The following is a 14310-nucleotide window of genomic DNA, read 5'->3' as shown; positions in this document are numbered from 1 at the left end:
GATGATTAGCTTAAGTTGGTTGATGAGTTTGATGTTGATATTGAAACGCGTCGTTTTGGTTTTTCTTTGTTTCTCCCCCCTTCCTATCCTATCCTTCCATCCAAATGTGAAAAGTTGATTAAGCTTTTCTCAATTTAACCTTGTTATAAGACAACATTTGCCTTTCATGCCTAGATGTCGACCGTTGTTGAGAGTGAAACGAAAAAAAGAAAGCAAAAAAGAATGAATGGAATTGATAAAAGTGATGAAAGTGATAAAAATGATGAAAAAGTAATGTTGAAAAAGGGTTGAAACTGAATAAACTGAATTGAATATAATAAGCTAAGGGAATAAAAAAGTAAAAAGTAAAGACAGTCACATTCGTGTATGGTGTATGGTGTATGGTGTATGTTGTATGGTGGGGATTGCCGTAGTTCAGGTCTACACGTAGGCTAGTAGGGTCATTTGACTTTTGTTTATATTATATGTTTATATCCTTTGATCATTCACGTGCGCCTTCTCATCGAGTATACATATATATATTTCCAAAAATCAAAAGTGGCAGCTAGCTGTTATAGGGAAAAGTAATACGCGTCAAACGTGGCATTGCTATCGCGACACGGAATCAAATGTCCTATCAATGGTTTTAGGAGATGGCCGAAGAATACAATCAAATTTGCGGATAACGGACGACGTCATTATTATTATTCTGAATATTAATGTAGATTGAAACACGGCGCATTGTTCACCATGGATAATTTCATGTGGATAACAAGGAACAAGTTACATACATCAAATTGAGAACATGAACATTAGAATCATGGAACATTACACGATAGAACATTAGGGTTGGAATCTATGACAATATGATATGGGAGATATATAACATCTGAAAAATGGAAATATGACAAATACAAGAAAAACCGAAAAACATTAACAGAACAATGCAATATAATTGATTGGAGGGGAGGGGAGATGAGGGTGTACACTGATTAAGCATATGAAGTTGAAGGGTAGATGGATAGAACAGATGAAAATGAGGTTATGGTTAGAATGTATAAGATGTTTTTCTTTTTTTGGGCTTTTGCCGGTATTTTTGGAAAATATGTATAATATGGTATATGCTATAGAACTGCAAGAGTAAAATTAGTCAGACCACCATCTCATCATCTCCAACCAGGTGACCTTTTACTCACATGATATTTATGCTATACTAGGAGGTTTCATTTCATAATCTCTTAAACCTTCAGGTAATCGAGTTTCTCTTCTAACTCTACCATTTTCGCTCGCTGTTGTTGAACCTACGCTACCTACACTACCTACACTACCTGGTCTTTCAAATTCTAATCTAGTTGTAATCGAAGGTATAAAACTTGATGAACTTCTACGTAATTTACTCCCCCCACCGAGAACGCTTTCCGGAGTTTGTGAAGAAGCTCTTGGAGGATACGAAGGTAGAGGGTATTTTACTTTTGCTGGTAATACTTTTCCGTTTGTTAAAGGGACAGTTTTGGATAATCTTTCATCATCTAGTTCATTAAAAGGTAATGAAGATGGTGTACCTGTTGGAGAATGTGTATTTGCTCTTCTAAATTCGGAAGCTGATTGTTCATTATTCAATTTAGATTTTTTTCTAGTTGAATTAGGATCTAATTCTGAATCACTGTCTCTACTCATAACTTCTTTTAAAGGACTACCAATGACAGGTGAACCAGTCACAGAATTCGATATAGTAGTTGAAATCGGTAAAACACCTTGACTTCTTGTTCTTTTCAAACTATTTGGTCTACTTCCTAATATTGGTGAAGAACCACCTTCAGATGCAGCTTGTGTAGTTATGACGGGTACTTCTGTCGAGTCGTTATTGTTGGTATTGTTTTTATTATCTGGACTTGTAGGTTTACTTGCTAAAGGAGATGGATTTTCTAAAGAACCTCTACGTGAAGCTGGAACTTTACTACTAGCTCTACCTACCGTTGTATTGGTTGTTGTGGTAGTTTTCCTATTTGATTTTCTTTTAGCTATAGCGTTTGCTCTTGCAACAGCAGCATTTTCTTTCTTTAATCTAATTTTTTCTTCTTCCAATCTTTTCGATCTTTCAATTTCTTTTGGTGAAGGTATATTTGATCTCGTATTCGATAAATCTGATGATTTTGAATATGGATGTAAAGAGTATGAAGATGCAATTGTTGATGATGGTATAGGTGTTGATCTTTTTGATCTCTTTCTAGATGGTGAATGATGATACGAAAAAATTGATTCTTCTACATTTGGATTTTCAGTTGTTGATGATGATGATGTTGAACATCTTGAAACGATTGGTTTCAACAATGGTGTCAATGAAGCTAATTTTACGTTTGTGGGAGGTATAACGTATACTGGACCTTTACGTCTTTTTGATCCAGTGGTTGTTGTTGTCGTTGTAATACTAGTAGTAGATGTATTGGATGATGTACCAGATGGTGAAACTACTGCATTATTGGATTTAGTGGTTGGTTCAGTTGGTTTAGATGATTTGTTTGAAGGCTTATCGATCGTGAAGTATGAGGATGCCAAAATACGGTTATTGGTAGCTATTTTTCGCTTTGATAGTGTACGCGATGAAGGATTTGAAGAGGAAGGTAAAGATGACGAGGATGAAGGGAAATGAAATGTAATAGCTATTGGCTGTGACATGGTTGACGGATGCAGGTGTATGCAACTGAGAGTTACTATGTCAGATAGATGATTAACTGAATTGTCTAAGATCGCGATGAAATTTTATTGCTAGGTTAGCTTTTTTAATCTATTTGACAGGATAACGACAAAACCTTCTCAATTTTTCATACTAATCAATATGCGACGTATGTTCACTCACCTTGCCAGATCCTTTCAGCGTCTTGTAGGGACTATCGGTACCCGATAAGCTGAAGTGGATATGAAAGGATACGTTTGACAAATTATCTATGAAAGGTAGGTGAAGGTTTTGGGTCTAGATGCTTTTAAACACAAGAGAGAGAGAGAAAATTGAAAAGTTTATCTGTTTTCTCCCCGCTGCTCAAAAGTTAACAAGGATATTTGAACAAGGATTAGAGATGATTGAAGGATATGTATTCTCTGATTCGTATATGATCAAGTGGATGGAATTAAAAGACGATGATTGATGATTGATGATAAGATAGATTAGAAATTACAATTCCACCCACAGAAAAAAGAAGGTTAAAGCTAGCTTAGCTTTTTTTACCATGACCATAGTAAATAAATTTATCTGTTATTATTATTATTGTTATTATGTACTCCGCTTGCATACTACATTCATACAACCGGATTTGTGACCCTCGTACCCTTATTTTACATCGGCAAAAGGTCCGATATCTCTTACACTACACTGTAGCTGTAGCTTGCATAACACGCTAAAAAGCCAATGACCTCACCCCCCTTTCCCCTTTAAAAACACGCGTCTAGCTAACTTTTTTTTTTGATTTTTCCATGTCAATAATTTTTTATCACTTTTTATTTTCCTTTTTATCCCATATTCCATATCTACACACTAAGATGAGTCAAGGTTAGATCATCGTTAATCGTAGTTGAAGAAACGGCCGTGCTGACATGCGGATCCGATATTCCAGTTTTATGGTTGTAATCTCTCTCTGCATGTTAGGCAATCTTCCATTCTTCTGGAAGGGTAATTAAGTACTCAAGTAATCTTGATCAATGCCATGAACCTATATATTGATCAAACATCAAACATGTATGATGGTATAGTAGTAAACTTATAGTGTCCAGATACCCTCTGATCAATACTTAATGAAATCTCATGGAACACAAACGTTGGAGATCTTGTTTAGAGTCAGATACGAACAGATAGTTATATCAACATACATCTCTAGTCATTTCGTTCAATAAGAGTGATGACGATTGATGCAAAGGTCTCAAAGATTGGATGGAACTGAAGATATGTTAATTGAGGCGTAAATTTAATGGAAAAAAATCACCTGTTTCAACCAAAAAAAAAGAAGTGATCGGTTTAAAGAAATTCAGCATCTAAATGAAAATACAGTAAAATGAAGTTCCCGATCGTTGATTAAGTCTCATCTACATATACATATCATTCGATCTTAAGCATATATATCCTCTTTACACACTGCTTGGAAGTTTAAAATGCCAGTAACATGTTCACAGCTAAAATACTACACTAACAACCTATGCATATGAGAATTTGGACCACCTGAACATCTATCTGCTTTAGTCCGTATCAAACTTTTCGGAAAACCTCCTATCATAGAATTCCCCTTAGTCATTTATTTTGTATAGAAAACACGCTTAAACCAAGTGGTTTTATAGGTACATAGATAAGAGGCACCGCCACTAAGTACCAAATTATGATCAGTCGTTCTCAAGCCAAAATCATAGATTTTAGGATAAAGCCGATTGATGGAATTACCCAATCCGCTTATTCGGCGTAGAGGACAATCATTCTAAATTCAGGGTTATTTTTTTTTGAAGGACGAAACATTGAAAAGATGTCTCGGGTCCTATACAGAAAGATATATGAGCTTACGTATCTGTTTCGTGATTACAGTAGAACTGGTCAAAAAGGGTTCTCTTTCCTTCAAAACCACGAGATGGAAGGCGTACTTTTCATGCCATTAAAATCTACAGCCATACAAGTCAAGAATGTGGAGGTAATTTTTGGAAGATTAAGGGTAAATTAAATTATTAGTCAGGTGTGCAAAGTACATATCATAATAACAAAAAAAGAGTGTTCGGTCTACAACTACCTAAGGTTATGTATACAACAAGGATGAACGGTAAACGTAAAACGGAATGAACGGTTATGATCCGAAAAATTGGATTGGATAAAATGTAACCTAAAAGGGGGCTTTTTTTGGGATTATGGGATCTATTATTGGGTTTTTGAGTGGATGTGTAGCTGAGATGAAGCAGGATCAATCGATATTGTTGAACAGTTGCGAAGTACTCCTTCATGTCCAGTCTGTATAATCATTGTAGATGAAGATCGTCTCATAGCAGAATAGCTCGTTAATACAACATTGTGAAGCAAGGCAAAGAAGAATATCGAAAGGACCTCAAACTAATCGATTGATCCGAAACATATCATATTCCCCACAATCATATCACGATCTTTCTTCTCCTTACCTTTGGACATCAGTATTAGATTAGCTTATCATCTTCAAATCCTCTTTGCATCGACTAGATCTAGCTCGCTTTGTAGTGCTTGACATACTTCGGAGTACGACAAATTCACCCTCAAAATTGTAATTATCAGTACAAATACCTTATTCCTCAAGCCAAGACAACCTACCTACACCTTATTGCGACGAAAAACCTAAGACAACCGTTAACCTTGAAAAAGCTCGATCCTACTACATATCGCCATTCCCTCTCACTATTGCACCATTATTTCCTCATTGCATTCCCTTATCAATTGATCTTTCATCATTCCTCAAATATCGATATAGCCAATACCTTGTATGGAATGTACCCAATATCTTGACTTTACCGGACCGACTTTCAGTTACCATCAATAGTACTGTACAGTACGGATACAGCGCCTTTTCATAACCCTTAACACACAGACATCACTAGTATCTCATTATACATCATACATCACCATCACAGCATTATTAGATAAAACTAGACCGGATCACTTCATCTACAGTGTACACCACACTCCGCTCTTATTCTTACCTCATCAAAAGAAGAACAAGATAAAAATAAAGTTCTTTTCATCATTTCCTTGTAACGTCTTCGTATGAACCTCACAATCTCACCTTTAGAATCTATCAAAGGGAATTTACGTCAAACCTGAAAGAATATCAGGATTTCCAAGTACAGAGAACCTGCATCGGATATTCGAGGCTTTGGATATCTACCTTATTGTTTAGACTTGATTAGATTCATTATTGGGAAATAGACCAGGCTGGAATTCAACTCTGAACAAACCCTTTGAAAACTATTCTTCTACATCTTCATAGAATAGTTCATTGCTAGACCCGAAAACTCAAAACATTCAGTCAACGAACCAAAATTGACAGAAATCATCATTACGATCTCGATAAATTCTTAACGACCACCTAACGAATATCTATATATCTAACTACAATGTCAACCACAGCAGTTAGAATGACGACTCATGCACCTTCACCTTCATATGTACCTAGAAGTACTTTACCTTTGAGACCTAATTCACCCGCTTTACCACCTAAACCACAGACGAACGGTTTCAACAATAATTACAGTAATGGTAGTAGTAGCAGCAGTAGTAGTCGGCATAATGGTCATAGTAGATCATCCTCAACTTCTCGTTTGGTAACAATTGGTTCTTCTGCTTCAAAATCATCAAATTTGAATAATGTTCATGCACCTATACCAACACCTAGATTGGGTCCGATGGAAAGAAGCTCAAGTGGTTTAAGGAATGAGATTACAAGTACCAGTAACAATAAGAAACAGTTTAGGAGTGAAGCTGCTCAAGCTATTTTGAATGTAAGTGCATTATCGATGTTAGATGTAGATATCGAGTTTAACCGATCATTTCTGTGCTATATAGATGTTATCATCCTTACCTGCACCATTACCAGAGACTTTACCACCCACATTTTTACCTACACCTTCTGCATCACCAACATCATCTATAACATCGTCGATCAAATCACCACCTAAATCATTTGGAGAATATGCTCGTTCATCTTTGAAAAGAAACAAGAGGAAGAGAGCAACTGATTCATCAGATTCATCTTCTTCATTATCATCGGATGAACCTTCTTCTTCTTCCGGTAAGAATGCTGAAATAGGTTTAGGTTTAGGTCTAGGATTATCAATGTCACCTGAACAACAGATAAAGAAAAAGGTTAGAACCGATAAACCAGATTTATTTAGACAGTCCTCATCAACTATCAATGATAGAAGTTTAACACCTTCGATAGGGAATTTACCTGGTTCAAGTCCTGCTTTACCGTCTAAAAAATTAGGTAATAGTGCTTTAAGGAATGAAGTTGTAGAAAATAAAGAAAATTGGTCAAAAGATAAATGGAGAACAATGGCACAGGTGTGAGTGAAATATCTCTTCTTAGCATCGATTCCCATATTGGCAAGCTTCCAACAGAGAAAACGAAATATGCTAATACATCCAACATTTTTCAATTCCCTTCTGTTCAGGTACCGTGATCGTGCACTATTGTTGAAACGGCATGGTGATGCATATCAAAGAACACATTCAGCTCATCCGAAATATAAACAACAATTACCATTTGATCATTTAAAAGGATTATTATGTTTAACTGATGCTGTTTTACTGTGGTTATACGCATATTTTTGCGATGAACAAGCTGGTGGTAGAGTTAGAATGTCACCTTATCTCGAATCAGAACCATTAAGAGGATTTGTTAGAAAAGGTTGGGAAATTGAAATGAGGAAACCGTCAGAAAATTTCGATGGTGGAAAAGAAATGGCTCAGGCTATGGTTGGATTAATGTGAGTTGATGAGCGTTTTCAATGGATTCATGAAATCTTTTTCAAATGATGCAGTATACTGACTTTCATTACGACATCCTATTCAGGCATTTGATTGAAGCTGTCATAGGTTATCTTCTAACATCAGAACAACTTGCTCATCTCAATAAGAGAGGAAGAGAATTAGCTTCTTCTGCAACTATACCTACAAATAATCATGGACCATCACCTGGATCTACTACATCAGCTTCACCACCTGCCTCAGCAAATATCCAACAAACATTTTCATCTTCATCACAATCACAACAGCATGCACATCCATCACCTGCAGGTAGATCATCTTCTTCAGGTACTTCTGAATCACATCATTCACCTGATTCACATATATCACATATATCATCATCTAGTAGTAGTTTGACAACAATGATACCACCAGATTTATTACCATTAATATCAACAAGTACATCATCAAGTTCAAAAGCACAACAATCTTTATTAACTTCAAGACATCATTTATCATTGAAAAATTTAAGATTTTTTTTCCCTCAAACTTTTGAAAAAGCATTAAATTCCAAATTAAATGATGAATTTTTACCTATACCAGGAGATAATTTAGGTTCAGCGAAAAAAATTAATATTGATAGTGATAATTTAATTTTCGCTTGGCCAATTGAATTAGGTATGTGTGCACCTATTGCACATACTGTTGCTTTTGGTAGATCTTTGATAGAAGAATTTGCGGAACATGCAGGTAAAGACTGGATCAAAGTTTTGGAACCATCAAAGAAAAGTGAACAATAGTTATTCAATTTAAAAGTAAGATTTAGTAGAATACCTATATAACGCTCCTTTTGGTCTTCAGTATTCCCTTTATATCATCTTCAATCATATCATGATTTTAATCGTCTTAAATATTGTATTCCCCTATTGTAATCATTTTTCCAATTTACTTCATATTTGTTGTTTTTTTTCCTCCAATCCCTTGTTTGTCATTCTCATACAACACATAATGTCATAAAGTTATTCCTTCTCTTTGTAATTTCAAACATTTGTCTTTTATGTTTCTGTACGAAGCTGTAGAGATTGATCATTCATCGTTCTACATATGATATTTATGTCATGAATAAAATAAATAGCAAACCAGTCTACGTGAAGGGATGATAGAGATGCAAAGCTAAAGGGGAGATGTCAACTATAATTTCGGAAATATGTGATATATAACATGGGATTTGAATTTGGCTGGGGAATTGAAAAGACGCGTTGATAATTCGATAATTCGTTCGATCGGTTAAATAAATAAGATAAGATGCAGATCGGATCGTCATAGCTACTAGCTATAGCTGCAAATCATATATGTAGACAAATTAATTGATGATTTGGGATCTTCCTCATTAGATGTGTTTGATAGTATTATTGCTGCATTCATTTATAGATAAGATATAGAGATAATACAGTTTACTACTGCATTTAGGGATTTTAACCGGTACAGAAACGTACAGAAACGTATAACAGTAGTAATTCATTCCAACTTACCCACTTTCACTGTTTTCAAACCATATGAAGATTTTCATCGACTAATTCATGCGAAGATGGTACGTATATCAATACCAACTTTACCTAAAGTACCTTTAGTTCCACCATCAGGTATATCTTTATTACCTTTACCTGAAGCTGCATCATATTTATCAAATTTCTTAGAAAAAGGTAAAGGTAAAACAACCATTTTAACTGGTGCTGGTGTTTCAGTAGATTCAGGTATAAGAGCTTATAGAGGTGAAAAGGGTACTTATTCAAATCCAAATTATAAGTAAGTAAGTCAATCAGTCTGGAGTTTATCCATTCAACCCCACCAAAATGGTATGAAAGTAACGAGGTCATGGATATCTGATCATTCTTTTCTGGATCTTGCTTCACCTTCCGCCCATCCATCCTGCACAACTTACTAATGATCCTAAACACTTAAATTTCCTATGATAGACCTATATTGTATCATGAATTAGTTGAAGATAGTGAACGGGGTGATATGTTCAGGTAAGTGTTTCTTTCTTAGTCTTCTTCGCCTTTGTTTAGCTAGAAGCTAATAGCATGTCACATATGGTATAACAGGCGGCGATGTAAGTTGTTTTCCCTGGCTTGAGTGGTATACCAATATACAGGAAGCTGAGACCGCTTGTAAATAGACTGGGCCCGATCTTTTCTTGGTGTGAGTTCAACTTAGGCATCGATTGATCTTTTTTGCTGATCAGATATATATCCAGTATCCACCCGTTCGAGACGCACAACCGAATCCTACGCATATCTATATAGCTGCATTACAGCATCTAGGCTTAGCACCTAACTTGATAACTCAAAATGTGAGTCGGCTATCTCTTTGATGGAAGAGAATGTAACTTTAATACAGATATGTTGTCTTAACTATAATATAGGTCGATAATCTACATAGAAAAGCATATTCGCTTCTTTCCCCAAATTATGATGAATCATCAATATTAGAATTACATGGTACATTGGCCAAAGTGCATTGCTTAAAACATCGTCATGAACAAACAAGAGATATCTATCAAGATGAGATATCTAGATTAAATCCTGTTTGGGACAACGAAGCTAAAGAAGCTGAAAGAACTGGAAGGTAGGTTATAATACGTTTTTTTGTTGCGCGAAATATCTGGGATCGCTCATTCAAAGCTCCAATCGACTCTATGTCAAAATGGTCGTTTCCCTTCCCAATCTGTTCAAATTGTGCTTATAAACAATTTAACGAAATTACTAGACGTCCGAGAACCAATCCAGATGGTGATGTAGAATTACACGGTGTAGATTATAGATCATTCGAAGTTCCACCTTGTAAAATATGTGAGAAGGAGAAGGTGAAGGCTTCAATGGTAAGTCTGTTATTCCTTCTTCAATCTTCAGTCTCAGAAGTTTTTGTGGTGCTTATACCAGCTTCACCTTCAGGTAAAACCTAATGTCGTATTTTTCGGGGAGACGATAACGCCAACAGTTCGGGATGGATCGTAAGTCAAATTCATGATCTTACAGAGTTCGGCTTCATACAGACATTCATAACTAATGGTACTAATACTCATCATAGTCTCAATCTTATCGAATCTTCATCATCGCTCCTAATCCTTGGTACATCGCTAGCGACTTATTCAGCATTCAGATTAGTCAAATTAGCTGTGGAACTTAAAAAACCGATTTTGATGATTACGACTGGACCGACTAGAGCTGATCCATTCGTGGGCAAAGGAATGAATAAGATGGATCGAGTTGCTGGAGATGTGCTAGGCAAATATCTGGACGAAGCTGTAAAGTGAGTTTAGTTGGTCATATCACCGTACGAATATCATCTATCCCCTCTACACAGCTTATACAAGAATTGGAAATAATTGAACTTGGTGGCTAATCGTATTGAATCTTCTTCCTCGCCATAGAACCAGTACAGGTAAAGAAGTCGAAGATGTTAAACGATACTTGCATACCGGAGTAGTGAAACGACCGCCTGAAGTCGAAGGACCAAGAGCTGAAGGGTAGGAAGACTCTACCGATCAGCGGGTTTATGGTTTCCCATCGGATTTACCATATCAACTTGTTTAGTCATATGCATTGGAATTATCAGACATGTGTTGAAGGAAGAGATAAGAAGATACTTGACTCGTTTTCTCATTTGAGGGAGTTGGTTCAAAGATGTGAATAGAGACTTGTCGCATGTGAGTAATCATGCGATGCAGCAAAGTGAGATTATTTGTAAGGTAATAAATACATTGACCCATCTATAAATATCTATAATTTCTATATCTACTACTGATTATATACAATATCTATCTATATGGAGTAAAAACCTATTTATTGTTTGTTGAACTAGCCAAACCAATTCTAACATTATTTGAATAATCATAAATTGAATACCAATTTTTCAAGAAAGCGTCACCTACAATAGCTAAATTATCTGGGAAACCATCTGCTACAGCTAAAACCGCTCCGATACACATTTGTGAACCTGAAGAAGTTTTACCTAAATTGAAATCAACTGTATTCATTGGGAAATTTTTACCGTTTAAACCTAAAGAAATAGTTATTGAAGATTTACATGGATATTGATAAAAACCTTGACCGAATTGATCAGCTTTTTGTGAATTTGGAATTTGAGAGTAAAAAGAATCAGCGATTGAAGTTGGAACGTAAATTAATGTTGTTCCAGTATCAATTGCACCGATTAAAGATTGTGATAAAGCATTTGATTTACCATTATTGGTTGAAAAACTAGTTAATGAAACTGACCAATAAGTTTGTGATATAATTGGAATCCATGAAATTGATCCAGTAAATTTTGATGAATCATAACAACCTATACATAATTGTGAACCTTGAGCTTGTCTTCTAGTTAAATGAAATCCAAATAATGATGAAGAAACTGATTTGGTTGAAATTAAATTTTCAAAATATGTTGATTTACCTGATGAAGATATAGATGAAAATGCCATACCTAAAACACCAGAATTTGGATTACCTTGAAAATCTGATGATTCACTATTTACCGCACCAAAATATTGTCCTTGAACATTCGTATTGGCTATTGAAACTGTTTCTTGTGATAATGTACCTGATACTGAACCTGAACCATATTGTACACCAAATGATTGTGAACTTGATTTATACGTTGATGATTTCTTGGAATCAAATTGTTGTGATTGACAATTTGAACATCCAACTGGGAACCATAAATCTGCTGATCCAGTATCAAAATCTACACTTAAACTTTGTGAAGGTGTACCGATATTGATATTACCATAATATAATACATCTAATGATCCTTGAATGTAATCTGTTAAAGGTACAACAGGACTACCATTCGTTTTACCTCTGATTTGTAAATCGGATAAATGTGGCAAGGCCTGTAAATCAGCTGCAATTATATTGGTTGGTAAAGCGTCGAATTGGTTGGCTTTTGTCGTAGAAACAGCTGCTTTGGTTGCTGGCGCATAGGAAGAAGCAGGTAAATTGGTTATGAAAGTTGAGGTAGATACTGTATTTGATTGAGGTGATTTTGAGACTGCTGATCTCGTATGAGAACCGATGATTGGAGCTAATAAAGGTGCATGATTACCTAAAAAGTTAAAAACACCATCACTGTCAACTGAAATTGAGGCGATAGGAGCGATGACACCAGTACCAGTGGCTCCGGCAGCAGATTTAGCTGTAGTTGAAGAAACGAAGGATGATGTTGAAAGTGTAGGCATTGAATTTGGTGCGATCACTGTAACACCAGTTGACCAAGTTTTAGCTGCTGAAGAAGATATAGTTGTTGGTGCAGTAGAAACGAAAGTTGAGGTTGATTTGGGATTTGAAGTAGAAGAAGAAGACGAAGATGCGAATGAAGAGGCTGAATTTGATACAGATTGTGATTGTGATTTAGATTTCGATTGTTGAGCAGCTTGAACAGGTAAAGCAGCATTTGGTTGTTGAAAAGAAATATCTGCTTCAGCAACTTGAACACCTGATAAATATTGTGCAGCTTTTGAATATTTATTTTTAACTGCTTTTAATTCTTTTTGAACTAATGCTGCAGCTTGTTCATCGAATATTGGTATATTACCATCTTCTGTTCTAGCTGATAAGATAGGATGATGTAATAATGGTGATCTATGTGTAATTGGAATTACTGTTCCTTTAATTTGTTCTGATACAGTTGAAGTGATATGAGCATGAGCATCAGTATTTGATGCTCGTAAAGGTGATGCTGAAGTTCCGTAAGGAATTAAAGCGAGAGTTACAAGAATTTGATAGTATGTTGAAGCGTGCATTTTTATTAAGAGTGAGATTGATTGATTGATTGATTGTTGGATTAGTTTGTAAAGTTGATTATTAAAAGTAGAGGTAAAACTTTGATTTCGTTTGTGAGAAGTTGAATCTGAATATTATTCAATAAATTGACGACTTTGGTTTGATTAGTTTGTTGTATTCAATACAAGATGAGTACGATGAGTTGATGAGGAAGTTGGAAATGGAGTCGTGAAAGGTCAGATTATATAGCTTTTTCATTACTTGATCAACGACTTTTGCTTCACATATGATCGCATCTATCGACATAGACGATTAACCGTTTTCGTAGTACGATAAGCTGATTTTTTCCCATATTGCCGAATTGGTTATCGGCAATGAGACATAAGATAAACTGCTTTAGGTAATCCGATAAAGTTATCTTATCGATTTCGGTAAAATTTTCATTACATGGTCGAAATTGAAATTTAGCTCTTTACCTGAATTTCTAATATCGGAGGAGGTGAAGCATTCTTTTTACAACACTACCGATTCGGTGATAATTGCAGATGGACTGGTCGATATTGAAATGCGATATGATGTTACCTGAACACCTGATATCGGAGGAGGCGAGCCTGCCATTATACCTTCTGAGTGACGTCAGTACGAGAGAGGCTAAATGTCAATCAGTCGGAAATGATATTGTATTTCCTGTTTCAGATTGCTGATATGCACATTAGGTTACATTAGGTTGCGAGACATGATCATCATTGAAGGTGTACAAGTATGCAATGATTCGTTCGCCTAATAAGGTAAATAACTACCCTTGATTTGATGGAAGTCTTGAAATAGACCATAGCCACGTTCGGCATGATATACGGAGTTGAATTCAATCTTCTGGTAACATCGGGAAAGTAGGTCGAGTGAATGCATGTAAATATTCATGGGTGTATCTGGTGGAGTTTCTCGAGTACGAACACATTTGTTTCCTTGAAGGTATTATGAAAATACGCCCAGTCCACCAATAAAGGTTCTTAGTTATCGTTGTGGGGTTGCCGCCAGAATGTAAACATCTCGTGCTGCAAAGTCTGGACGCACTTTTCATTCTCATGCAAC

General features: G+C 35.8%; 4 protein-coding genes across 4 annotated transcripts; 2 read left to right on the top strand and 2 right to left on the bottom strand.

Moving 5' to 3' along the window:
- Positions 1 to 1182: 1182 nt before the first annotated feature.
- Positions 1183 to 2655, bottom strand: L201_006929 (uncharacterized protein; the record flags this gene model as incomplete). Its single annotated transcript, XM_066222641.1, has 1 exon — positions 1183 to 2655. The coding sequence occupies one exon, from the start codon at positions 2653 to 2655 to the stop codon at positions 1183 to 1185; it is 1473 nt and encodes a 490-aa protein (XP_066078738.1).
- A 3429-nt stretch (positions 2656 to 6084) lies between these two features.
- Positions 6085 to 8235, top strand: L201_006928 (uncharacterized protein; the record flags this gene model as incomplete). Its single annotated transcript, XM_066222640.1, has 4 exons — positions 6085 to 6468; positions 6533 to 7032; positions 7141 to 7455; positions 7542 to 8235. The coding sequence occupies 4 exons, from the start codon at positions 6085 to 6087 to the stop codon at positions 8233 to 8235; spliced, it is 1893 nt and encodes a 630-aa protein (XP_066078737.1).
- Positions 8236 to 9023: 788 nt separating this feature from the next.
- Positions 9024 to 10968, top strand: L201_006927 (uncharacterized protein; the record flags this gene model as incomplete). Its single annotated transcript, XM_066222639.1, has 10 exons — positions 9024 to 9241; positions 9412 to 9465; positions 9541 to 9548; positions 9615 to 9637; positions 9693 to 9788; positions 9861 to 10063; positions 10205 to 10316; positions 10390 to 10448; positions 10526 to 10747; positions 10869 to 10968. 10 exons carry the CDS (start codon positions 9024 to 9026, stop codon positions 10966 to 10968), a joined length of 1095 nt encoding a protein of 364 aa, XP_066078736.1.
- A 308-nt stretch (positions 10969 to 11276) lies between these two features.
- L201_006926 (uncharacterized protein) lies at positions 11277 to 13238 on the bottom strand (the record flags this gene model as incomplete). Its single annotated transcript, XM_066222638.1, has 1 exon — positions 11277 to 13238. The coding sequence occupies one exon, from the start codon at positions 13236 to 13238 to the stop codon at positions 11277 to 11279; it is 1962 nt and encodes a 653-aa protein (XP_066078735.1).
- Positions 13239 to 14310: the final 1072 nt, after the last annotated feature.

Source organism: Kwoniella dendrophila, chromosome 9 (assembly GCF_036810415.1).
Source record: "Kwoniella dendrophila CBS 6074 chromosome 9, complete sequence".
Taxonomy (NCBI): Eukaryota; Fungi; Basidiomycota; class Tremellomycetes; order Tremellales; family Cryptococcaceae; genus Kwoniella; species Kwoniella dendrophila.
This window is presented reverse-complemented; position numbering and strand designations above follow the sequence as displayed.